Source organism: Anopheles darlingi, chromosome 2 (genome assembly GCF_943734745.1).
Source record: "Anopheles darlingi chromosome 2, idAnoDarlMG_H_01, whole genome shotgun sequence".
In the NCBI taxonomy this organism is placed as follows: domain Eukaryota; kingdom Metazoa; phylum Arthropoda; class Insecta; order Diptera; family Culicidae; genus Anopheles; species Anopheles darlingi.
In genome coordinates this window covers 42,939,403-42,966,902 of record NC_064874.1, presented here as the reverse complement: position 1 = coordinate 42,966,902, position 27,500 = coordinate 42,939,403, and the positions used below count along the sequence as shown (strand labels likewise).

General features: G+C 48.6%; 1 protein-coding gene across 4 annotated transcripts in view; it reads left to right on the top strand.

Annotated features, from left to right (window-relative positions):
- LOC125949267 (hemicentin-2) overlaps window positions 1-27,500 on the top strand; it is a 134,246-nt gene that overhangs the window by 91,998 nt on the left and 14,748 nt on the right. For 3 of the 4 annotated variants that reach the window (XM_049676161.1, XM_049676159.1, XM_049676160.1), the window contains exons 4-12: window positions 1,764-1,799; window positions 7,346-7,696; window positions 7,818-7,928; window positions 14,560-14,772; window positions 14,882-15,051; window positions 15,218-15,353; window positions 17,950-18,086; window positions 21,750-21,888; window positions 27,144-27,443. In XM_049676161.1, coding sequence (XP_049532118.1) covers window positions 1,764-1,799; window positions 7,346-7,696; window positions 7,818-7,928; window positions 14,560-14,772; window positions 14,882-15,051; window positions 15,218-15,353; window positions 17,950-18,086; window positions 21,750-21,888; window positions 27,144-27,443 — 1,593 coding nt within the window. The remainder of the gene's footprint in view (window positions 1-1,763; window positions 1,800-7,345; window positions 7,697-7,817; window positions 7,929-14,559; window positions 14,773-14,881; window positions 15,052-15,217; window positions 15,354-17,949; window positions 18,087-21,749; window positions 21,889-27,143; window positions 27,444-27,500) is intronic. The other variant, XM_049676162.1, reaches the window with a different exon arrangement.

Sequence of the window (27,500 nt, the reverse complement as noted above, 5' to 3'; positions counted from 1 at the left end):
TTCCTTCCTTCTCTCCCCTAGCTTGGGACAACTGTATTTGATTTCGAATGATTTATTTTTTGCCAGCAACACTTTCTTCAAATATTCATTTTCTCATACCGTGTTTTTCTCCCATCTTCTTGTTCTTTTCTTCTTTCTTCTTCTAGGTAAGTGTTCCAACTGCCAACATGGTCAACGACCAGGAGTGAGCAATCGTTTTGATTTCAATTTTCTGCCTAACGGTGACGTGTGGAAAACTAATCAAAAGCTACCGCCTCAAAGCACGACACAACATTCACAACCCACCAACCCTTGCAGCCAGCACGAAATCACAATACTAACACAATGCGAGCGAGCGATATGAATTCTTACTTCTGTTGGATGACGAGTGTTGATTGCTTTTGACATGATATGTATTTCTCTTTTTTTCTTGTTAACATTTCGGCTGGTTTGTTTTCTAATAATTTGCTCCCTTTTTGGTCAATTCCCTTCCTGCTGTAATATGTTTTTCTCCGAAAACGCTTTCCGATCCCCAGTGTACACCAGGTTTTTTGCTTCTTTTTCTCGCTCATGGAGTAACCCAGTTCCACGAATAATAATGTTCCAGCCTCTCATCCAGGCGCCTGCTTGGTCCCGTGGGCCACGTTTTGATAAATTTTCGAAAATTCGTTAAAACTTACTTTAAAGTTAATCATCCGTTGCGATTGTCGGCGGCAGCCGAGGAGGACGACACCGAGTGGCAGGAAATAGCCGCCATCCCAAGGCATGTGGCCGTGATAATTTTCTCCGGAATCATTATAACCTAGCACCCGGGAGCGGAAGAAACTTTACGACGTCGTCTCAGGCGCCTTGGATTGATAAAAACACTTCTGCCGGCTAATGTTGGGTCTAACTTGCTTGGCACGTCTCGCGCGTTTGGCAGTGACGCGGCTCTAACACGCGCGACACCACGCCGTCAGCGATAAGTCATGGATGAAACATGTGTTTACAGTTTGGCACGGCATGACCTCGTCGGCAACCCCCGGATCCGCTGCCGGAACTTGGGGCGCTGATTTCCGTGAATCTTGAATAACACGTTTGATTGCGAACCATGTTTTTCTGCCTCCGATTCCATCCGCCAGCGGGCATATTGAAATTCGTTTACGTGTTAAGCGTGCTTCGCTGCGTAAACATGCGTTCCGGTTGCATGGGAAAAATGATAATCTAAAGGAATGATGAGATTCCGTTTCACTTGGGTGGTCTGAAATTTTGGGGCATATCTTGTTCTTTTTCCCCGCGTTGCGTTGCTATCTCTTCTCAAAACATTTAGCAACCATTTCTGCAGCCGTTGGCATCTGTTAATTGGACTTGTTTTTTTATTGTTCTTGTTGATGAAGTAGAACTCGAATTCTGAAAATTTGAGTTTTGAACTGATGCTCTCCACTTTGATCGTTCGGAGAAGTGTTCTACGAGGCTGTACATTTCAAATTCTTCTTCATTATCGGTTCATATTTTCTGCTACCCTATTAGAATCCCTTAATCATCCTGCATTACATTTACACACACACACCAACTACTACGAGCTCATTATGAACCTATCACCGTACGATTAGCAACCTTCTCATCATTCTCATCTACCATTCCTCTAAACTCACCTCTCACATCACCGTACGAAAGTATTCCACACGACCGAGCGAAAAGAAAAATCGGAATAACCAGCGATGTATGAAGATTGCCTGAAACTGCCTCTTCAGCCCAAAACGCCACTGGGAATGGTTTTAAAAGCTGCGATTTCTCGTTTGCAGGAAAATTCTCTCCAACCACAGCAACGGTCGACACCAGTACGTATGATTGCAGTACAGGGAAAAACAATCGTAAATTCGGGGCCAGTAGTTGCTTAAACGTAGTCCCTATTACTGTATATATACCTTAGTTGATGCTCGGTTTAGAACTCGATACGTTATGCATTGACCTGGTTAAATGTTTCACCATTTTTCTCAATTTCCATGTTATGTATCATTCGACATTTCTATGTTCGACTTCTTTTATCTCCGTTCCACATATGTTTGCCCTATTTTGTGGCGAACCCTTCTCGTCTATTTCTTACTTTCCATGTCCATAGTTCTATCCAGTTCCTTTTCTCCATCAGTTTGCATCGAGCATGAATGTGTAGATATGAGAAACAGTTATGTTGGACGCAAGTCCCATTTCTTGTTCGTCCTAATTTATGCATGCTATCATATTTCCTCCCACATAATGGGGCGTTGTAAAAGTGTAACGCTTGGCCAGCAATATTGCTGTCCACATTTTTGGGAGCAAAAAATCCCCGTTCACCGTTCACCGTTCACCTTTCAGCCTTTTGTGTTTGCAACGAATGGTCAAGATTTCCCAGCCATCGGAGGTATTATCGTGCATATTTTATATGCGTTACAAAATTGATTCCCAAAATGGCAGCACTGTAATGTAGGGTTACTTTTTGACAATTTTCCTTCGTCAGTCGCCCGGCCCGTTCCCAACCCAATTTAATTCTCTTTTCTTCGCTATTCAGCTACAACATCGAGCAGACGCGGGCATGCTCAAAGCATCTATTGGATCGCCGTGCAACGGGAGAATCTCTGCAGCTACTAGATGAATACTCCTAATGGGCCCCGCTGAAACATTATAATCTCAACGGTGTTCCACCTCCAGCAGCATTCCAAGGCATACTGAGGACAAAGGAAAGGCAAAAATAGCATCCATCTGGGGCTGGCTCAATGGCTGGTTGTCTGTTCACATTCACTCGAACTCTTCGAACGAAACTCTATTGCCACTGCAAAGCAGCTTAGGATTGCGCGAGAAGCAACATGACCGTGGTTGTGCATGGCCATGTTAAGTGTGCTGGAAAAAAGAAGTGATGAGGGGGGAAGATTACTAGCCAAAAAATGATTTTCACCCTATCATTTACGCTTATCGCGTTATTCCTTCATTAAAGCTCGCTTCTTTTCGCATTTTCGTATACTGAATAATGCTGCTGCAGAAGATGAGTTGATGTGCCTCGCACCAGTGCCCATTGCCAGAATGGAATACATTGGCGACGAGTTCATCATTGCCGCATAGATCATACCGAATGCAGTGCCATCCACCACGGTCGGTCAGGGGATGAATATACGGTAATCACACAGTCTGGCACCGGGAGCATATCTGTCCAAAAAAAAAAACGGACACTCTTCAGCGTGACCACTTGACCACGAAGCAGCAGCTGCACGTAGCTTCTTGCTCGGTGGCTGATCCGACGTTCGCATGTCACCCTTACGCTCCTCCCCCCGGGCGAAGATTATGGATTACGAGACGCAGTCGACTGTCGCTGCAAAGGATGTTGATCAGTCCACAGCGTCACCATCGTCGCGCAGCCCGAGCGTGTGTGTGTGTGTGTTGAGCCCTCGCCGAACGCCAGATGTTCCCACACACTAAGCCACTAGACAAATAGTCTTCATCGCCTTGCTCCGGATGCGAGGTTACTGAACCAAAAGTGGAAGATTTGCCGTACGCAGATCCCAGAGCCTTCTGCTTCTCCTGTCCAACCCACAACTCTCTCTCTCTCCAAAACAAGCCAGCATAAAATGGTGATCTCCCCTCCCCCCGGACACTCGCTCTGGGATGAGAATCCTTTTTCGTCCCGGATTCATCCGCTCTCATTCCATCCACAGGAACCGTCTAATCCTTTTTGTAGCGCAACCTCAAAGCCGGGTGAGGAAGAGGGGCAGAAAAAAGAGAAGGATAAGAAGGAGAAAAAAAGAAGAAAAAAAAATCCACCCTCTCTGCTCCATATAAAACAAACATAAGCCAGCCCATCGCCGGGACATGCTGTTACTGTGTTGTGATTTTATCTACCATTCAGACTCCCAATCCCAGTGCCAGTGCTGCCCCGCGTCTACACACTTTCCATTCTGGGTTCCACTTTTCCCGTTTTCTCCCTGTTCGCTCTTCTACATTTGTGCCCGTGTGGTGTGGTGCTGCATGATGGGCTCACCCTGATGGTCCTTCGGTGACGGGTTTTCATCAGTTTAATTCTGCAGCTCAAGTCAACCTTGTTAAGCACGAGTTCCAAACAACACGCGGTTGGCTTACCGGTGGACACTGGGAAAGAGAAAGAGAGAGAGGAGGTCCTTACGATCCTTGCTGCTCTCATCGGCCTCTTGGCCACTTCCACTGCCATCTCCGGTTCCGGGGCATGCATGAACCTCCTACATGGTGACAAATAACACCGATTTTACGCTTGTTTTGGGAGCTTTCAGCCTAACTGCTGGCCCTTCCCTGTAGGCCCCGGGCCTAGCTGTTGAATGTAGTGTATGATTTTCCACCGGGAGTGGAAGGAACATTTTCCGGGTTTTTCCCACTCCAGAGCGCACCGGCGCATATATGTGTGTGCGCGTGTGTGTGTGTGTGTGTTGGCAATTTTACACACGAAAACGAAGCCCAGAGAGGCTCGTGGGGACACGTAATTTGCGCACCTGTACGTGGTCACAACTACATGATGTCGGTCGGTCTTCTTCTCCTCCTTCTTCTGCTCGTTTCTCGTGAACCGCACAAAGACTCCCCGGGAATCGGGACCCCACCCTTCGTTCCGCCCTCCCGCACCATGTTTTGTTGGGATTTATTTTTTACGAGTCCGCAGGGATAATGAGCAAAACACTTTTCCCCCGGAGTGCTGCTGCTGCTACTGCTGGGGCTATTCCTCTGGTGCTCTGATTGGTGGAAACGAAACCATTCGGCGCATGGTTCGGCGGTTCACCGAAAAACAGGTGTGCGAAGGAGATTAAAAATTAATGAACTGGACTTTGGGTCCAGTTCGCCCGTACGCGCAGTATGTGCGCACCTCCAGGATGAGGGTGTATTTACCTGCCACAAAGTGATTACTGGCCGGCAGGAGGAGGAGGAGGTGGAGGAGAAGGAGACTCTCCCGAATTAAGCGTGTATTCGATGCTGGTGGTGCTGGTGTAGTAATGGCGAGAACAGAACAACAAAGAACCGAGGCAAGACGATTTGGTATGAATCTGAAGAAGTTGCATTATTAAAATGTAAACTTCAAACCAACCTTCAAACTGGTCCAGGTTAGACAATCCGGGTGCAGCTATTTAAGAGGCACTTTTGTTCGTCTGGAACAACCATGTGTTGTTTACCAAGAGTGTGGTTAAATTTTATTGATTCTCCTTACGGACATTTTTTTTACTGCAACAAAAAACAAAACGCTACTTTATCGTTTATTAAAACAAACGCTACTGCTTTAGACAGTTTTAATGAAAAAAATTGTTTACATCTGTGTGCATTAAAATTGTTTGCATCGTGCAAGTCATTTTGCAGAAATAATGTATGTTTTCTATGCGTTAAGTTATGGTTTTGCTTTTCACTGTGGGAAATTGACCAAAGTTTAGTTTTTTCGATACGCTGTGAACAGTGTCACAACACACTTTTTTTATTTTGTAAGGGCGTTTCATTGTGATAGGAAAATGTTCATTCGCATCGAACATTTCTGTCTTTGCAGAAACATCCTAACGATGTAATGAGGGCATCATATCTAAGCAGCATGTCTGTGTTTTAATACTTATACTAAATGGAAGAGCCAGATAAAGCAGTACTTTATCTAAATTAAAAACAGTAAAAAAGGTAACGAAAGATAATGAATGCAACCCTCGAAAAGAACTTTACAAAACTTCCAATTGAGGGTTGTAACAAGCCCACTCGGCATTACTAATGTGCTACCAAAAGCCATTTATGTCACCTACTAGAAGTCACAGGAAGAAAATCCGGTTGTTTACTAGCATTGGATCCTTTTTCAAGTTAACATCCGGTTTCCGCTGTTATGCTCGAACGCACAGAGGGACGAGGGAGAAAAAAAATGGAGAACACCATCCAGCAACAAACAACAGAGCGCCAGCCCTTCCTCCCTTTTTACAACCCTTCCCATTTTACATTCCCATTCCCGTGCGTTCCGTGATGGGCCAGGGACAGGGGACACCAAGACGACTTATTTTATTTACCGTGAACATTCCTCCAAATTTCGTCAAAAGCATCGTCGGGGACGTTCGTTTTGGTTTGCTGAGCTGGAAATCCTACTCCACTGATAGCTGCCTTGCCTTCATTGCCATCACCACCACCACCACCACCACCAACACCACGTCACGTAGCATGATCTGCTCTTTGTCGCCTGGTGTCCGTTGCGCGCTCGTTGAGTTTCCGGATCCGGGACTGACGGGTCGCCAACCGGCTCAGCGGTACCTTAACCCCTTCTTTCTGCACTTATGCACAGCCTGTTTGGCTTTGCTTCGGTTACCTGAACCGTCACTAAACCGGAAAAAGGGTTCTCGAAGGCGGCCGAACGGCGACCGGAGGATCGGTTGCTAACGGCAAAAGTAAACACTTTGGGGGCCATCTTGGAGTGCTTGCCCGGTCTGTTGTGCAGCAGTAGTACCGTGTTGGTCGTGGTGGTGCCTTGGTGGTCTCGTTAGCCTTCAGTTCCTCTCCCACGATACCATCTGGTCTGGTGCATTGGGAAAATCTGTTTTTAAGAAGTTGTTTCCCTCACCACAAAATCACTGGCCACCTTCTACCGGTACGACTTTTTAACTAGGTCCCGATTGTAGCTCCACGGAAGGTTGAAGGTTACAAGAATCCGGTGGATAATTCGCGAGTTTACGCTCCAAAAGGCTTACATTGAATGGGTACTCTGCTAATTTGAATCCGGTTTTTGGGCGAACCCACGGTATCATCGTATTAGGCAAAGCGAAGGATTGGTTAGTTACCCTAATGTTGCGCAATTTCATAATTATATTCTTGAGATTCATTTACCCCACCCATTGCTGCACGTTACACCAACCTTAAAGAATAGAAGGAGTTTTATTTCTATTAAAATTTCTGGCGACTTCCAGGAAGTGAATTCAATTGATGTAGCTATTCAAGTGCTTGCTGTAGATTAGATTTCTGTTGTTATTTATGCTTTCCACGGCTACCTAGCCACCGGTAACTCGGTAGATTTCATTAGATTACATTTGCGAAGCTGTGCTGTTCTACTTTTTATCAGCTCCATCAGTAGAAAGCATCTCGTAGTTCCCTTTATAGCTTACTCTCCCAGCACGAATGAAAACAATTTCCCCGCCCAACCCTTTGGCCATCTTTTTTTCATAACCAAGCACCCCGCTTATCGCATGCCATTCCGCAGCAAACGCTAACGCAAACGGCGCCGCGGTCAATATCTTGACAGACTTTCATTTCCGTAACATTTTGCCCCCGGACACCGGACGGGTTTTTCGTTTTGCTTTTCCCTTCGCTCTCTCTCTCTCTCACTATCTCTTCGTCTACTTCTCTACCAACTACTACTACGTCGTCATCATCGTCGTCGACACGATTGCAGTTCCCGCGCGCATCGTTTGGGCCGCGATCGATCATGATGCCGAGCTACCGTGCGACATAACGGCACCGTCGGCCCAGGATGGTGTGAAGCTGGTCCTGTGGTTCAAGGACTCCACCGGCATCCCACTGTACAGCCTCGACTCACGGAGCGGTGTACCGATCGCGGACGCACAGCATTCGACGATTGCCAACGATTTGGGTCAACGGTTGTTCTTCTCGGTTGGAGCGACACCGAAGGAGGCGCGGCTGAAGATCCGGAACATCAAAATGTCCGACGGTGGCGTGTACCGGTGCCGGGTGGACTACTTTAATTCGCCGACGCGCAACTACCGAGTCAATTTGACGCTTGCGGGTAAGTGCCAAGATGCCAATAGGGAACACCAGAGAATTACAGCTACAAGGGGATAATGCAGATTTTCCTAACATTTGATTTCCATTCTCACATTACACATAACCTTCCCCTTCGCCGAAAGTTCCTCCCGAGGAGCCGAGAATTTTCGACGCCCAGGGCAAGGAGATCTCCACCGTTGCCGGTCCGTTCCGCGAAGGCCACGAACTGTTCCTCTCCTGTCAGGTGTCCGGTGGTAAGTAATCTCATTTCAATTATGTTACTTTCTCCAACGCCAACACAAAACTCCCACCCAGGGGCCAGATCATCATTAGTTTTCCACCGGCCAGCCGTACGACCGTCCGTCGTCCAACTCAAACAAAACTACCAGCCAAAACGGGGAGAGGATTGTAAAACTTTTTCTCCCTCCGCTGCGCTGCTCTGCACCCCGGATGGGTTTCGTAAAAAGGGGTTCTAAACTTCGGACCCAATGTTACCTTCCGAACCGAAGGAATTTGCTCGCTTTGCCCTTTTTTTTATTTTAATTTCCTTCCATCATTTCAATCTGCCAACCATCATCCCATTTGGCCATTTGTGTTGATGAAGAGCGCAGCGCAATGAATGAATGCTGACAGATGGGAGCATTGGCGTACCGATGCGCCAATGCTGACGAGTGTATCCGATGAGCTTGATGTCATGTAAATATTTATGCTTGATATGTTCCCTGTGTTTGTGTGTGTGTGTGTAACTGACTGAATGACCGATGAGACTGCTACCGACTCTCGAGTGTAAAAAAAAAAGTTTAGAACACAACGCCCTCTCCAAAACCATCGCTCGCCCCCCCGGAGGCCACTGAAGCATTAACTCAATCCCGAAACAACGGAGGAGGCGAGCAATGAAGTTGAGATCATGATCACCTTTGTTTACCTTTTGCCACCGACCAGACCAAACCCCAGACCTCACTACTCGGTCCCTCGGACTAAGTCATGATGATAGTGGTTGCTGTCCCTCTCGCTCTCTCGCTCTCTGTATCTCCCACGGGGACCATTCGTCAACGATTTTACGAACTTTCACCAAACTGATCCGAAGGGAAACATGGTTCCCAGAGCCAATGGCAGCCGCTGATGGTAGGTGCTGATGATGGGCAAATGATTCTTTGTCAATCCGCACTCACGCACACACACACACACACACACGCACGCACGGTGCTGGTAGTAGCGCCCACAGAGGCCCCTCCAAGTGGGACCACCAATCGATCAACCAAACGGTGGCCAATGTAGGTGCCAACCGGTGCCGACCGGTGCCGAGATCCGATCATAAAATCCGGAAAAGAATCGAATCCCATATCCAAACCCGCTCCCCTCCTTTTCTATACTACCCCTCCCTGAGATGGAGGGTCCCGGAGTCGATTACCGGACCTCCGAGTGAAAGAGCACGTAGTAGACCACCCTGTTCGAATCGGCGCCTCGGTTCCGACCGCCTGCGTCTGAAAATGTTTGTTTTCCTTTCTGCGAACCCCCCGCCGGGAATTTCTACTCGCACAGAAACATCCCATCGACACCCTAGAGCCCTAGGTGCAAGTGTTGCAAATGGCGGAACGGCAAGGTTCGTGCCAAACGAAAAAAAAAGTCAATTTACTTGCATTCGCCATTCTGGTCCCGGTTCCATTGGCTTGCTGCTGGCTTGCTGAGGTTACTTCGTTGGCATGTAGCGTTGGATCGCTCGACGAGACGCGTTTTCTATGGCATGACATCCTGTGATGCGATCCGTTGTGATGTGACGTGATGTGACGTCGGCCTGTTCACCATCCTTTGGTAGCTTTGGTCCTCTTTTGAATCCAAACGGCCGGCACCGGGATGCAGCTACTCCAGAGCCGCGTATCCTGGCCGCGTGTGCGCAAACCCGTTGCTTGTTGTTAACAATTGCTGTCGGGATCACGGTCGCTAGTGCTCTACCTGCGTCACACCGTTACTGCAGCCAATACTATTCAACCGTTTTTATGGCGCACAACGTTAGCTACATCGACTTGCTTCCGCCTGGATCGTGTACTCCACAAAGTGTTTGTGTGTTTTTGGTCGAATGTATGTGTACACGCAAAGATTCAATGGCAACGTGGTGTAAAGGGAAATGTGCCAGGGGGTGGGGAAACGAAATAAAATAAAGATAAATAAATTCGCGCAAAATCGCGCCGTACCGTACCATGCGCCTCCATCGGTAGCAACCGAGCAACACTTCCCTCTTCCCCTGCACTGCAGCCGATGACGACGATGATGATGATGATGTTGATGATGGCGGCGGTGAAAGGTGTAAGCGTGGGAGAAAAAGAATCTTTTTTTTTTCTTTACTCGCTTCTCTCACATCGCACGGTTTGCACCCTTGGGGTGGAAGCCGCTCGTAAAATGGAACAAAACATTGCTCCGAGGGGCAAAAGCGAACGATCTGCCACTCACCTACCCTCAGTGCCCAGTTATCCCGCCGCGGATCTCCATCGGATCGAAAGTAAACTGTTTGCATTTGAATTTTGCGCCAAGAGATTGGCCAAGAGGCGCAATCCAGGACCGTTTTGCGGAACTGGCATCGTCACGGCGTGCACTGCGGTTGTGGATGGGAATCGATGGAACGGAACGATTGAAAAGATGGTGCTGCTGCTGCAGTGCTCGATTATCCAATTCATTGCCAGAGCTGATAGACATTACAGGCTTGGGGAATTATCCAGAATCCAGGATCATCGATAAAGTCGTACCATACAAATAAAGGAAACGATGACCCCCGTGATGGTGGAGGTTTTCGAAAAGAAGAAGCCATTCTCGACTCAGAGATACCAATTAGTACGATTGCGAAGGCATCGAGCGCCAACATGTTCGAGTGTCCAATATATACCAATGTTAATGCTAATTCTGCCGAATCGGGGATATTCAAATACCAGTAAAGTGCTGTTCGAAACTGAAAGAGTTGGATAAAATCAATTTCATTTGAAACCCCTTAACCACTTCGCACACCCGGATTGGAGCTCAGTCGGCTTCCGGGGTATTCACGCAAACCACTCCTTTCAAGGTTTCCATTTAGCTACAACCATTTGATAGACTCCTTCTTAGGCCTTCCGGATGGACAGAGAGGGCGTGGTAGGCCCAAATCGAGATGGAGCGACGGTATCGACATTGACGCCAGAATAGCAGGACTACCGACTTGGAGGACGACGGCGCTCGATCGCGAGCGGTGGAGGAATCTTCTTTGGCAGGCCAAGACCGCTCGTCGGTTGTAGCGCCGGATAAAAAAAAAAAAAAAAAAAAAAAAAAAAAAAAAATTTGATAGACTCCACCCGGGGCGCCAACCGCTGGGAACAAAACTGGGAAGGAAGTCCCTTATCTACACCAACCACAAACCGGGTAACTTTCCTTGGAAGGAGGTGAAGGTGGAGAAGAAGTGCGATTCCTCCGGAAGTAAACCGGCGGGAAAAGGGATGCATCATAAAAGCATCGTTCCGGTACCACCCAAACCCCCGGAATCCCATTCGGTGCTGGTGCTACTCACACTTACACACACACCCGCACACATACACTATGAAATTCACAATTCCAAGAAAGCTTCTTCCTACCACCAGCTGGCAGTCCGGGGAACAACGAGTGCTCGGCAGCAGCAGCAGCACACACTCGACCGTTCCGCAGTCGCTGGCGAACTTATTTTCCTAAGTTTTCCTCATCATTGAGCTCCTTTTTTTATTACTCCCTCCCGGCCGCCACACATTCCGGGGTTCCATCTCCGTTGTTGTCAAGCAGCGCTTCCTTCTTCTTCGCTGTAAATGGGCTTATTATTTATTTAGTCAAGACGACGCGGGAACGAGACGAGATCTGTGTCCGTGTGTGTGTGTGTGTGCGTATGAATGGTCTCATGGAACGACCCAGTTGTACCCGGGTTCCGACGGTTCCTTCCACTGTGTTCCGTTCCGTTGTTTTGAACTACTTTTCATCCTCCTCCATCATCATCTTCCGCTGCCTTCGACGACCGCCTTTCGTCAACGGCATACAGCGGCGTATGACGACGGTGGCCGCCGAAATGGAGCATAGTGTATGTGTACCGAGAAGGAAAACACTTTATATTCATGGTTGGCATGGCCATGGCGGTGGCGCTCCATATGAGTGCGGTCGACGACGGGGCTTCTTCTCTCGCCATCGAGCAGCAGCAGCAGCAGCAGCATCAGTTCTTGGGAACGTGTAACGCCGATTTTCGGCTAAACGCAATCCCACCGTGCGACGCGCGATGAGATTTTAAAGCTTTTGATGGTTTTCTCTCGGGAGGAAGTGGTGTAATTGAAGTGTTTCAATTTGGATGCTTTCGTCTTCCGTCGTATTGACAATGTTTTACTTTTTTTTCTTCTTTGGCCAAAAGCGCTTTGCTGTGGTGTAGCTTTGGGTTGGGTGTTGCGAAAATTGCGGCAACCGATTTACGCAAACACTCCGCGCCATTAGAGGCAGCTTTGGTGAATCGCTTGTACGCTGGTTGTTGGTCGATTTGTTACTTCGTCGTCTGTCTCGCTGTAGGATGTTTCGATGGAATAATTTTATATCTGGACTGTATCAATCTTACGATACATTGGGAAACGTTAAAATCTTACTCGACACATCATTGTGTATGCTAAATTTTGGAACTCACTTTGAAAAATTGAACCATAGCGTGGGTTAGGTTTAACCAAATTGTAGATCCTTTGACCTTTTTATTATCGTCTTGTACACTTTTCTAAACGCGAACCTAAAGTCTGGCCTTAAATGTGGTAGAAACGCTTCAATTGATCGAAGTGCTTGAACAAATCGTTTCATTTTGAAGGAAAGTGACTTCCGGAAAATGGAAGGAAAATGAATAATAATAGAATATACAAAAGACTTTTAATAATGTGGACGCTGGATTTAGCTTCTTTGTTGCAGTGTTACAGTCAGATTCAGATGCACTTCAGAATGTTGCAAAGTTGAGACTGGACTTGTGATATTCAGAGCAGTGGTTGTCCTCAGTACGATTAAGTCTCGTCGTCCACAGATGATCCAGCGTAATTCATTTTTTCTAATTTGAATTCAACGTACTGTGACATGAACGATATGCGTACGATAGCCAGTTTCAAGCTCAAGCGTTCCATTGGACTCACATACAAAACGACTAATCCAATTCCTGATTTGAAGGTTTTGAGATTCTTTCAGTTACGGAGGGGCTTATGTTAATTCGGGACGAAAAAAGGCTCTTTTTTGATGATTTTTTGTGTAGAAAACATTTTTATATGTTTTTACATAAATGTAATATAAAACTATAACTTTTCAAGAATATGTAGTTTTACTGTGTCGAAGATTTGTTAAAAAAAAAGTCAATGCCTCCAATCTAGAAAGGCGAGACGTCAAAACTATTTGCTTTGACATTTAAATGATTTTTGAAACCCGTTTCAAAGCAGCAAGATGCATTGTGCCATGTGTGAAAGGTGGTTTAAAAAATTCAATTTCTTTTCAGTTTAGCTTCGATTGATGCCAAAAATTCCACACATAATGATAAACATTGGCTGTTCAGAGCCAATGGTCTGCTGGTTTCGTTCGTACCTGTTGGAGAGGTGTTTCTGTGTTCAGCTAAATGACTCGTTGTCGCGGTGCTTCGTCGGTACCTCAGGTGTACCGCAAGGGAGTAATCTTGGGCCACTATTATTCCTGCTGTACATCAACGACGTGACGACGGTGATAAATGGCTGCCGTATTCTGCTTTACGCTGATGATGCCCGCCTCTTCCACTGTGTCCAGTCTAGCAACGATTGTGACACCTTGCAGCATAATTTAAGAGCGTTTCAAGACTGGTCGGACCGTAACGAGCTCATCCTTTGTGTAGAAAAGTGCCAAGTGGTGTCTTTTAGCCGCTGCAAATCAAAGATCACCTATGACTACCATATCTATGGCAAGGCAATTACGAAATCAGAGTGTGTACGCGATCTGGGTTTGCTCATCGACTCCCGCCTGTCTTCCATCGATCATCGGAACTCCGTAATATCAAAATCGTATAAGCTGCTTGGGCTAGTATTTCGCATGACGGCAGATTTTTCGGATCCGATGTGCATCAAAGCAGTGTACTGCAGTTTGGTTCGTTCGGTGCTGGAGCAGGACTGAGTTGTGTGGTGCCCGTATACGGCCAATCACATATCCCGTATAGAAAAGATACAACGCAGGTTTACCAGGTTCGCATTGCGTCGCTTATCCTGGATAAGACGTGGCACAATGCCGCCTTATTTTACTCGTTGCCTGTTATTAGGACTGGAGCCACTCTCAATGAGACGGGCAGTCAGCCAATGTTCATTCATTGCCGGGCTTCTTGAGGGCTCCATAGATTCGCCGTCACTGCTGGATGCCCTAGATATTCATGTTCCTGCCCGTAACCTCCGTTCCAGTATGTTCCTGTCAGTCGCCAATGCTCGTTCGATCTTTGGCAGGTTCGAGCCGTTGACATTTGCAGTTAGGCAATTTAACGCGAACTTTGCTAGATTTAATTTCGGTGACCCGCTGCGCTCCTACCGTGATGTTTTACGTTTGAATGTGATTGATGTTGTGTCCTGCTCGTCTTAGCTTCTAAGTGTTTGATTAGGCATATGTAGCCCGTCAAACTATCTGATTACAATAAACATAAACATAAACATTCATGAAAAAATGTAGAAAGTACGCGAATATTTGCTCTAATACGTCCTAATTTGCTGTTCTTGATGTTAAAATAACGCATCAACTCTATTGATATGAACGAAAATTTATCAAAAATACTGTCAAGACATACAATTTATCCGTATAATGAATTCAACAAATTATATAATCAAACACTAATCAAACATTCCTGCTGCTCATAATTCGCAAACTCTCTCTCTTTCTCTCTCTCTGCAGGACGTCCACCACCCCGGGTAACGTGGTGGCGCGATGGTGTCGAAATCTCCAGCACCAGTCACCCGTCGGCCGTCGAGGGAACGGCGGCCATGGTCAATCAACTGTTCATCAGCACGGTCACCAGAGATTACTTCGGTTCGAGGCTACAGTGCCGGGCAGCCGGTTCCAAGCTGGTGCCGGCGGTGACGAAGGAAATCTCCATTCAAGTGCACCGTAAGTACCCTCTCTCTCTCGTCCCTTTTCCCCTCGATGATCAATAAACAAATCGACTTCGACCTTCCCCGACCCCACCTCGACCCCACCTTGACCCCTCGATTCACAGTGAAACCACTGCGTGTGAAGATCGTGTCGGCGAACGAGCTGCTGACGGCAGGACGTCCGGTTCCAATTAGATGCGAAGCTTGGGGTTCCTTTCCGGCGGCGAAAATCGTGTGGCTGCTCGACGGTGAACCACTGCGAAGTGCCGACACCACGGTGCACACCGACGGCAACGTAAGTTTGGTTGGCGGCCGCTCAACACGATATTGTCCCGAAAGCGCCCGGCGTCAGTTTGACTAATGGGTTGCTGTGTGTGTGTGTGTGTGTGTTGCACCGTAACGGTCGTTAATTTGCTCTCTGTGCTTTCTCTCTCTTGCTCTCTCTCTCTCTCTACCACAAGGACGCCAACCTGACCTCCAGCATTCTGACCTTGCGCGTGGCGGCCGAAAATGATGGGGCGGAGCTGAGCTGCCGGGCATCGAATCCTTGGTTCTCCGGGAGCGCCATCGAGGACAAGCGCATCATAAGTGTCGCCTGTAAGTACTCCCACCACCACAAGCACATTCCCGTGGTTACGTCACCCCCCCGGGCAGTTTCGTCCGCCTCCATCTGCCTCCATCCCGAGCGCAAAGTGATGAAATCTTTAACGACTTCCGCAAATACCTCTCACATGCACCGTTATTTATGGGAAGTGCGTTCGCGTTTCGTGCCCGTGTGTCCTTGGCGTGTTTAGGCGTGGTGTGGCCCTGTGACGCTGCTGAACGTCGTACCTCCTCCGTGAAGGGTCTGTTATCATAACAGCGAAACTTCCGTCGGTCGGCACCGGAATCGTACCACATCTCCGTAGCCCTCTCCACTCACCATTTTCATCACTGCAGCCATCCCACATGATGGCGGAGCACTTTTTCTGCTTCAACAACTCATCATTCACACGAAATGCAATCCAGGGCTTTGGACTTGCGCTGGTGCGACCGGCGCCCAGCGCCCAACGCCCCGGGCGTAGCTTCGGTTGCGGTCCGGTTTCAACCAACCAACCAACCGAGCGGTTCCGATGAAAAATAGTGCATGTTACGATTTATCACTGGGAGCTACCACCACCGGAAGTACGGACGACGAACTCCTGCACCAACAGCAGCAAGAGCTGGAGCAGCATATGACGATTTGCTGTCCGATAAGATAGAGGAGAGGTGGTCGTGGATGGGTGGTGGTTAAACACTGGCCCCGTTGCCGGAACGAGGACGACGGCAGCGAGATGGTGACTTACGACCAACCATTATTGCAAACTCAGCAAACCGAAGAAATGCACATTGCTCGCACACTACTTGGCGCGGTGCAACCGGTGCACACCGATGTCGTCACCAACCAGCCTGTCTGCCTGCCAGCCTGCCAGCTACACACACACATGCACGAACACACGCTCACACTGCTGACGCTGCACTGCGAGCGTGGACGGCTAATGGTTTTCCCGGTACCGAGCCGGGCTGACCTTTTGCGGTTTTTGCGCGCGCTGATTTATGAACGGGTGGAGGCTACGGGACCACGGGGCATATGCCACGGCTTGCTGCAAAGCTACGCCAGGCTTGCTGATGAGCTTTAATCATGTCAAAGCGACGTCGGCGGAGTGTCGCAGGACGTTTTTATTTTTGCGCTTCACGCTGCGTTTCATTTCATTTCATTCCATCCGCCAGCGCACTTTGCACACTGCTGCAAGTCCTACGCAGTGCTAGACACTGCACACACACACACAAGCAAGCAACTGCACATAAAACGGGACAACTGCGGCCGAGAACCTGCGAGACTTTACAACGCCCGCATCGAGCGATTAGAAGGCCACCATTTAAGGGTCAATTTTATCGCGATAAACGCATTAAAGTCTAAACGTGACATTAACGGGCTTTATGCGTCCGTCCGTCCGCCCACTCCACCCACTACACATTTACGCCCACTCTTAAATCACTCCCGCGGTGCATAAGATTGCACCGGATGGGAGGTTGTTTATGTAAGCGCGCTGATAAAACGTGTTGACCGCGACACAGCCACACACACACACACACACGCGCGTGGTAACGGACACGCACAACTGGAAGTAAATTAAATTCGCCAACGCACTGGACCATAATTCAAACGATTTCTATTACGTGCTTCTGGGGAAATCGCTTTTCCGCCGACCACCAACAAATGGGCTGCGTGTGAGTGTGTGTGTGTGTGTGTGTAATGGTCACCTATTACGAGCGCAGCGGTCCAGCGTCAGCGTCGTCGCACGCGATAAATCCCCACACCTCCAGAAGAATATCAATATTTTACGCGTGATGTATATTCCATTTCCAAGCGGGGAAGGAGCTGGTGGCATGGTCATCAACTGGCAGCAGCCTCCAGTCCCCCACCCCAAAAAACGGGGAAATTGTTAATTATTTTGGACAACGCTCGTGTCTCGCTGTGCTGTGTCACCGGAACGAACGGAGTGACCACCCAGGCTACCCTACGGGTTTTATGGAGCGAAATTTGGCTAAATCAATTATGGATGGAAAACCGGTGGCGGGGTTGGGGAAGGTTGGGGAAAACTGTCCAACCCCAATTCCGCCTCATATTTCCGCCTCATTCAAGCGAATGAATTGTGTTTTGTACGGTGCCGAATCGCGGTGCTTACCGGTGCTTATGGAAGCGACATCAAGGCTTTGAAGTGGCCTACTTTGGTCGTCGGCTTGGGTTTTTGAGGGGCCCCCCAAAAATCGGAAACCATATCGTCGCTTTTAACCAAAAATGCTTTGAGCTGCACTGTGAGCGCTTGAGCGCTGGCGAAACTCTGGGAGGGAAATCCACCAAAGTTCTGATCCCCCAGGATCGGTGCGCGAGCGCGCTGCTTCCTTTAATCATCGAGAACCAAAACAACGAGCATGTGCAGTGGAACGATAAATTCAATTTTATAGTTTCCTTAATGGTGTTTCCCCCCTGGGCCGGAGGAGGTAACCATTTGCAGGACCATAGGGGCCATGCCAGTCGCAAGAGGAATGCGCGTTTGCGCTTATTGTGTCCGTAAACCGGACACCATTGTTATCGCGGTGCAGCGCGGTGTGGATTGTGGAAAATGGAAATTTAACTTTCGATCCTCCTTCTCTCCTTCTCGCCTTCCAGACGAACCCGTCGTGTCGGTGCACCTGGCGAACGAGGATCCGAGCCGGGTGATCACGCGAGCCGAGGGTGAAAACGTAACGCTCAAGTGTCGTGCCGACGCCCGGCCACCGGTATCGTCCTTCTCCTGGTACAAAAACGTAAGTATATATATCTATATGGCACTGAACGGGCCACTGCAGCACAATTAGCCGATGATGGTGACGACCAGCTTCAACCAGCCGCTGATTAAAGGGAGGACTCTCCCGATAGTACCTTCATTAGCTTCGACACTCCAGCCATCCAGCCAGCAGCAGCAGCAGCAGTAATGAGCAGCAGCGCCACGATGAGCCACCATCCAAGGATCGTTCGCTCGCTCGCTTCAATGACAAACGCGAACCGTAATGCCACCGGTGCTGGTGATCCGTCGAGCCTCCGGAGGCCACGCAGGCACGGAAGTGACCCATATGCTTCACTGTTCACCGGCCGGAAGCACTGGCAAGATGTCGACGTTCTTTATGATGGGCCGCCAGCGACTTATCAGTTGTCGACATCATCCGACCGGGAACCGGAACCTCGTGCTCGGTCGAGATGCGAACGATAGACCAAAGGGAGCTTCCTTCCATTCTTCCCTTCCTTCCCTCCCCCTTTTGGCTACGGAGTTATGGGTTTCCGGCACGTAATTAAATCATTAATCCCTTATTTCAAACAAATTAATCTTATTACCTTTCCCTCAACCGGATCACCACCTTCTACTCCACGAAGCGCGCGCAACCAGCCACCAACTGGCCATTTTCAGATCTAATTAGTTTTGCCCCCTCCCGTAAGGGCTCGGCACCGGCCCCGTGGCTGGTACCTTATCTCGTCTCGTAGAAGCGATGGTCTCTGGAGGATGGACTCGACTGGATTTGGCGAGAGAGAGAGAGAATGTGTTGAATATTCAAACCTTCCTCTTTTGGCAGGGACCTCTCTCGCTCACCGGGATCGATGATGATCTGGTCTTGCCCCGTGATGCCCATGTTGGCTTTTTCCATTTTCTCCTGGCCGCCGGCGCCGGCCACAGCTCAGCATCCGCTAGTCCCCGGAACCAGCGCAATGCAATGGACGAACTTATTCAATTACGACCAACGCCGAAGAGCTGATAATCGAATGCAGCGCGAAGGAGCGCGGCTTTAAAGGCGGACTTCCGGTGGCTGACAACCATCTTTGGATCGAAATTAGAATTTCCACCCTTTACCACCACCTTTTCTTTCTTTCCTCGTCGTCTTCGTGTGTCGTCGACATTCGGATACCGAGAGTCGAGTCGAGTGCTGATAACGTGTCTCTTCTCTACTCACTCGAAGACGAAGTCTTAAACTCCCGATTGAGTTCGAGTTCGTTCGAAGCGTCACTGCGTCTGAATGATCTGATGCCGCTGGTGACAGATTGCAGTGTGCGAAAAGTGTGCGTTCGCCCGTCGATCTCGACTTTTGCGGTGCGAGCGACGATAAGTCAACCTCCCTTGACCTTTCATGGGCCAGAAGAGAGACAGACAGCTAATACCCGCAGGATTGTATAAATCATGTTGAAGGAGTAGTACCCTTAACGGTGAAGGATTTCGTTTTTTTGGGATTGCCGCACCGCACGCCTTCTCCCCGGTATTGATCCCCCCTTTCGTGTCACTCGAGCTACTCCATTTTTGAGCAACTTTTCGCTGGAGGGTTCCATCGTCACTGTCGCTGCTGTGACGTCTTGAGATGTGAATCGAGGGTGGCCTGTCGTTTCTTCTTCTTCTTTTTATCCACCCGCTACTAGCTGAGCTGGGAGTGATCGGGAGATAAAACTAATTAATTTCCCCTGTGATTGTGTAAGATGTCGCTGCTCGACATCGGTGGTCCGGACCAATTCCATCGTTCACGTTCTCGAGTTGCCGGCGCTGTCGCTCGTCGGATCGTTTATTAGCTTCTCGGAGCTTTTTCAGAGGGGGGAGCGTTGCGTGGTGTAAAGTTTTTGGGTTAACGCACCACGCCCAGGGTCTTTTTCTTCGTGTTCCCGTTCCTTCTGTTTGTGCCAAAAAGCCAAAATTGGACGCTTGATGGCTGCCAGCCGAGGACGTGCCGCGAACACGCGAACGCAACCGCCAGCATCTTCCGCCAGCTGCTGCTTCCGATTGGTCGATGGATGGATAAGAAGGGATGGATAGCTCCTTCCATGTCTCGATGGAGTTGATAATTGACAGCATTTGTTTGTCTGTTTGTTCTCGCCACTTTGAAGCCACGCCAAAAACCCATTTCAAAAAGGGTCAAGAGATGAAGCGAAGGAAGCTCCTCGAGCTCCACGACCACGCACACACACACACGCGCGCGCGTTCGTGGAAGTTGGATTGTAAAGTGAAATGCTCACTAATTGACATCCTTTTAACCAGGATGAACATGAGACATCACCGTCGAAGGACCGAACGAACGAACGACATAACCGGTTGTCAGATGTATTGTAAGTGGAGGAGCCGGCTCCAGCCACAACGCTCGCAGCGGTCCGGTGTCATGCCGTTGCTTCCGGTGCGCGAGTGAACATCCGCCGGTGAATCAATAGACGATTTTTCACCAGTCGTTTGGCGTTCGTTAGGAAGAGGTCATGAGCATGACATATCGTTTCTAATTTGTGCTGCGAGCGTTCCACGTGCCACTCCTAACCACGGACACCGCCGCCGGGAGCTCTGCTCGCGTTGGTTGGTGCGCTACATCTATCAACCGATTGACAACCCTCCGTTGAGTTCGGGCTGGAAGTGTAACGAGCATAATCCGCACATTTCTTGCAAAGTCGTTAGTGTTCGTTCGTGTTCGTCCGTCGACTTATGAGTGGAAGAGGGAGAGCCGGGGAGGGGTATTGCCGTGCCCGTGCACCCAGTAACCGTGCGCCACACACACACCCCGTACAACGAGCTTGACAGTTCAATTATAGCTCGATTTTTTACCACTCGCTCCGTCTTTTCGTCTTCACCACCAACATTTACACCACCTTCACTGCTTTTCGCTTTTTACAATCCAGTCCCGGTCGGGCTCTGGCCATTTTGTGTTCCTTCGGTGCCTTCCGGAACATCCTTCTCGTCTCACCTGGCGTCGTTGGCGTTGGCGTCGGCGTCGGCGGTGAAGTGAAACATCACATGGAAACACTTTCACGGACCGCGTTCCCCCCGGTGTTCGCTCTTCTGTTCTCTCGCGGCTTAAAAAAGGGGTTTTTTGAAGGTCACACACACACACACCACACGAGCGACACCCGACCGCAACCCACGGACCACCAAACACCAAGACATGGCATGGCAGCGAAAGATTTCTGTAACAAATGTTCATCTATCGCAAACGGGATCTATCATTAGCTGGTGCTTTGGGCGGTGTGGAAAGGGGTGGCGGGGTGGGAAGGGGTGGTGAGAGAGGAAAGATCGATCGAAGTTGGTGCTCGAGGTGACGTAGACACACCGTAGCCAGCCAGCCAGGCAGCCAGCCAGCCTCACGGGATACTAATGATCCGCACCGTCCCCCACGGCACGCCACGGTTACGGTTGGCCGGAATGTCCGGGGTGCACCAACACCAACACCATCATCGCCCAATGTCAACGTTGTCGAGAAGGTCGCAAAGGATGTGTGAAGGGGGAGTGGTGGGCCTCGTGTCTCGGTTTTGTCCGCACTGAGCAACATACTTACTTCATCATCTGTACTTGTCGTCGTCGTCGTCGTCGTCGCTGCTGCTGCTGCTGCTGCTGGTCGTGGTCGTGGTGCCGGTTTCGGTCGCGGTCGGATGCCAAAATGCCTGATCGCACGGGATTCGCTTCTTTTTCCTTCTTCCAGAACATGAGGATGTCCGGTGAAAATGGAGAAACCTTGTACTTGACGCAGCTGGAACGGGAAAGCGCCGGATCGTACGCGTGTGCCGCTTCGAACACGGAAGGTGAAACGCGCAGCTCATCGTTAACGCTCAAGATACAGTGTAAGTAGTAGTAGTAGTAGCGAATGTAGCGACTGGTGCGAGTCTCTTCGTGCTGATATCTGGTCGTGTGATAGATATGTATGTACGTTTGGCGGTGCGTGGCGTGTACTCGTTATCTCGTTAGAAGGTTTACCTGAGGACCGCGATTTTGATGGACTTTCGATCCAATCCGGCCCTGTGCCGAGGCCGATTATCCTCTGCAGCACGAATGTAGAGCAAGCTGTAGTGAAAACCCGGAATGTCCTTTCAATCGATACGGGGTGGCGCATCAGGTGTGAACGGTGTGGTCCCTCCTCCTAGACTGGACAACGGGATTCAGCCCGGATTGTTTCACTCTTCTTAATTGCGTTCCCAGTTGGACCTGGACACCCGGACACCCGGGTCTGTCCGTTGGCCCCATTACCATAATTGAAAATCCATGAAAATTTAAAGCCCGCAGACAAGGCTATCCCTCCGGTGTGACCCGATAAGCTATTTTTGTGAATGGCCATGTGGCCGTGATTCCGGCGTCGTCGTCGGGGAGGTTCAGACAACACCAATTGCGTGACCCACCCCGGGAAAAAGCCCAAAAGTAGACCTCGAGATAAGTTTGTTGCTTCGAGCTTCGAGCCCTTTTGCAGCTTACCTTATCGTTCCTTGCTCTGCTCTACCTTCTACCATAAATGTTCGATCGCGCATCACCACCCCAAAGGGTTTCGAGGTGCCGGGAGGGAGGGTTGGTCAAGCGAGGATCCAGAGGAGTTGTCGCTGGCTTTAATAATCGAGACCTATTTAAATGTAAATTGGGCATCCGGACGACGAGAGCTAATGGGGTCGGCTAGGGATTGGCTGGAAAATACATAATTGATTCATGATAACAGATCTCAACGCTACATGTGGGGTGTGTGTGTGTGTTGCTGGTGCTGCTGCCTTCCATTATCCTCCGTAACGGCTCTGGTGCCGAGGTGCCGGCTTATCGGTACCCTGAACACGGAACAAACCGAAAGAAACATTGAGATACAGAGATGGCGATAACAAACAAGGGAAACGCGGCCTTAATCGGTTTTTCTCTTTCGAAGAATGCCGCTTCGGGGTTTTTATTTAATTGTACACCAAGTGAAGTTGGCCTTTAGACACATCGCTAGTTTGGTTAGTGTAATCCTTCCAGAGACGATTAGAAACAATGCCTTCAGCTCTTCATTTGTAAGAGAATGCGTCTCTCATACTTTGAACATTCCACAATCCTATTCAATCGAGCCCTTCATTAAACGGTTTATTGTCCGTCCGGGGAAACCATTTCGATAATCTGTCGCCATGTTCAGCTGCTGCACAATGCTTCACACAAGATGACGATGTAAACATCGATTGTCTTAATTGAATGTAAAAAGATGAAGCATAAATAATAACAAAAGGATAAGCATCGGCCAGGGACCCTGTCAGTCGCACACACACACACATCAACCAAAGTGCCCATAACCCATCAGGACCATCCTTCTGAAGCAAAACACCCATCACCCATACGCCGGATACGATGGAAGCGATCACAATCTCAACGGGGAGCACCAGCAACCAACAACAACCAACGTCAACGCCAACGCCAACGCCAACATGTGGGAAAGATTAAAGAAGAAGAGGCCCATGGAAGAGCAAACGGCCGAGGGCGATAATCAAGACAACTTCCATCGATCCCTTTGGGAGCTGAGCAGTACCAGACCAACCGAGGATTGGATGTGGCCAGCCTTTGGTGGTTCCCCGTTGACTACCACCTCCTACAACGGCCGCCCTCGACCTGAACGCCCACTCTTGGATTGAAAAGATGAATTGAGCTGCTAACTTTGGGCTTTTCGGGAGAGGGGGTTAAAAGGGGAAAGGGCTGGCTCCCACTCTCCCCTTTTATGGCCGCAGGCATAACATCCCTTTCGCTATGGACATCGTGTTCCGAAGGAGAAGAACCAGTACCAGTAGAGAGATAATAATATTTCCGTTGCGAGTTCGAGTTTGCGTTCGAGCTTTTCTTCGTTCGCTTTCTATACTTTTGGAGCTTCACCCCCCTTGGAGTTCCTTTTGAGTAACCTCTTTTGTTCGGTTCCCTGTTTGGTTCCTTCTCCGTGGGTGGCCACTTTGGCTTCTTTTGGCGGCCGCTGCCGCACCCCCGCTAGCACTTCCGCTAGCCGTCACCGTTCGAGAGGCTTAAGGCTTTCTTGAGTTTGAAGTTCTTCTTTTTGCAAGACTCTCCATGAGTGACGATCGGACGATGACCATATCGTAACAGTGTGTTGTGTTACTAGGGCTCTTTTCGTTAGTAAATGGACACAATCCCCACACACACAATGGCGGGACTGAAAGGTTGCCACAAGGAAGCATCGAAACTGCAGCCAGCAATCGACTTAAGTAAACTTCTTCCTGCTGTTCGATCAGCATCTTTAACACAAGGTGCGTCACTCTTGGGCCCCGAAAATTAGCACAACAACACTCTGTTTCGGTCGATTGTTGTGGTGCTCGCAGGAAAAAGGGAACTTGGGTCCCCTCCCCGCCTGGCGTGCAACTCACTCAAAGTGCTACTTGCCCGAGGAGGATGATGGAATTAAATTTTTTGAATAATAAATGAATGGAACAGGAACGGACCACCCCCCCCCCCCCCCCCCCTACCGTACCGTAACGCCACCAGCGACACATCTTTCGTCAGCATCTCTCGCGGTGCATCCCGGGATCCCGGTCTTCTCCCCGCTGGTCCCGGGTATTATTGTTTGCTCTCGGCATACTCCAGGCCTCCGGAATATGTCTACAATCCCTTCGAAACTCCTGGCATACTCTGCGCTTAAACTTCTCGAAAACTCCTCCTCGCTCGCAACCAGCGGTGGGGTGGGGCAACTTGGGATGAGAGGCGACTTGTTTCGTTTTTGTTTCGCAAACATAAACAATACACCCAAGGTCGTCCTCGTTCGTCATCGTTCGTGTGCCCGAAAGGATGGTGGCCAACAGAACCGTGCAGCTTTTTGCATACTATTGTGCTCTTTGGAGGCTCGAGGTGCGCGCTCTCTCTCTCTCTCTCTCTCTCGGTCGCTCTTTGAAAAAGTGGCCACGGATGTCGAGGCCGGGACCGAGTTTCTCTTCTCGGTTCCATTCTTTGCCTAGCTGCCGCGCTGGGCGGAATTCCACTTTTCCGGCACACTTTGGTCAGTCTTGCTGAAATAATCTGTTCGCGGAACGCGACAATCCACCCCTCTCGTGGGTGTATGAACTGGTGGAGGGAGAGGGAAAGAAGAGTTGGGGTGATACAGAAAGAGGTATTATTTTAATGTTGCAATTCACCATCATCGCTCGCACCATAATGACGCACACATGTCGTTCGGGTCTTTGGTATGAAGGCTACCGGAATAAGCGTATGTTTGGAATTCATTCGCCCACTTTCCCGGGGAGTGGGTGGGATTATTGAATGAGTGAGATGAGTCGGTGCAAAGCTCGTTTTGCTGACAAACGTAGCGCTATGCTCATGATGATGATGATGATGATGATGATGACGGTTGCGTGAGCTTAAAATACCATTTTGGAGGATGAATTTCCCTGGAGGTGTGTTTTTTTTTAATGTATTTTCAGGAAAACATGAACGCCACAGGAAAAACAAGAAAGTAAAACCAAGAGCAAGAGGAATATCTCTTTAACAATTTGATGAATTCATGTTTCAGAATGGGGCCTTGCTAAGCATAAGTATGCAGGGGTTTCTGTTAAGGTCATAATAATGCGCTCTGGCGATGATTTTGTGTTCACACCGCCAGCAATTGTGTTGAGTCGAGTAAAAAAAATGTTTTGAACAATAATCTATCACGGTAAGACTGTGTAATCGTTAGCAATGATCAATTTCATTGTGTTGATGATGTTCTTAAACATTTCATTGAGCGTACAATAGCCATTTTTATGGTTCAATGCACGTGTCGTAATGAAACTTGCTTTCGGAAGTGGGTCCTCGAAGTTTTTGCTGTAACTATGGTACCATCTTAAAAATCAACGGAAAACTCAAGGATAACATGGTTGTCAATTGTTGAATTCAATAGTTACAATACACGGTATCTTATTTGCATCTGTAGATCGAAAAGTAATATCTAAAACCTATAGATGGAACAATTGAATTGAAGTCCATTAAATTGTCTGCTTCCGTTTATCATGCCCCAAAAACATCAGCTACCACTATTGTCGAAGGGTTCCTCGTGGTCGTACTGTGAATGGAACGGAGTTGTTTACAGTAAAAACCAATCTATCTATTGCTATTTGCGTCCGATTACTCACGGTTGGAGAATTTCGTACATTTCCCAAGCGCAAACTGTAGAGCATCCAAACGACTCTGGATGCTGAAATCTGGGAATGAAACAATCATGTAACACAATTTCTAGAAATTTTGACGGACAAACTGCTCATATTGCAATACGTTTGTTTTGTTCATTCAGCCCGGGGACGGGGACCGAAGTTTAAAACTGCTATATTGATATTCCAAGAACTGTACAAAAATATTGCAAAACCATAACGGAATATTTCTAAAATTTCAGTCTACCGATGGTTAACTGCATCTCCGTTATTTAATGTAGCAGCTGCTGCAGATGAGCAGCATGCCCAGAGAACAAGCGTAGTATCGTTTACAATTCTCTGGTGAAAGATTCAACTGAATTTTGAAACATATTTTTATTTGATTTTATTTTTTCTACCGAATGTTGCTTACGCTGCATTTCAACTCTGTTTGTTCCACTTATTTTGTGAGCTTCCTGTTATTTTGCGTGAATAGTTTCTGGAAAGCGACAGCATGGTCACAAATCAGTTGAGACAAATTGTTGGAATCCAATTCAATAACCACATACCAAAGATCAGAGAGATCTCAGATGTAGAATAAAAATTATAGCAATGAAGAACAGTGTGTTAGTGGGAATTTATACATTAATTAAATTCATTTTTGCTAAACCAGCACGCAGCTACTTGGTATTTTCGATGAAATTTGTGCATTCGACGTATTCCAAACAGCAACATCCAATACCTGAACGATAGAATGATAGATGATAAGTTTGTTAGAATGTTCTCCCCTTGAAATACCTTATGAGAGAGAAGATACCAGTATGAGAGAGAAGATATTTGGATTGAACTTTGATAATTGCACGCTGGATAGCGGGAAACATTGTTGATCACTTCAAATCATGGCGAAACTTCATTAACCCAGCCCCTGGCGGTTGGACAACCGGCCAAAACAAAAACCTCTAATATCTTCCCGTTTTCCTCGTTCTCTCCCTCTCCAGATGCACCCCGCTGCAAGCCCGGTACGGAGCAAACGTCCGTCGGTTCGCTGAACATGCATTCGCTGCTGGTGAAGTGCGAGGTCGAGGCGGACCCACCGGACGGTGTGCGGTTCAGCTGGACGTACAACAACACGCGGAACGTGTCCCCGGTGCTCAACTCACGCATCAGCTCGCACGGGTTGGTCAGCACCATGACCTACCTGCCACAGTCCGATTCGGAGCTGGTGACGCTCGCCTGCTGGGCAATCAACAACGTCGGACGCCAGACGGTGCCCTGTCTGATACATATTTTACCCGCAAGTATGTAGCACCCGAAGCACACACCCTTACCACCCGTTTGCTCGTCGGGACATGAAT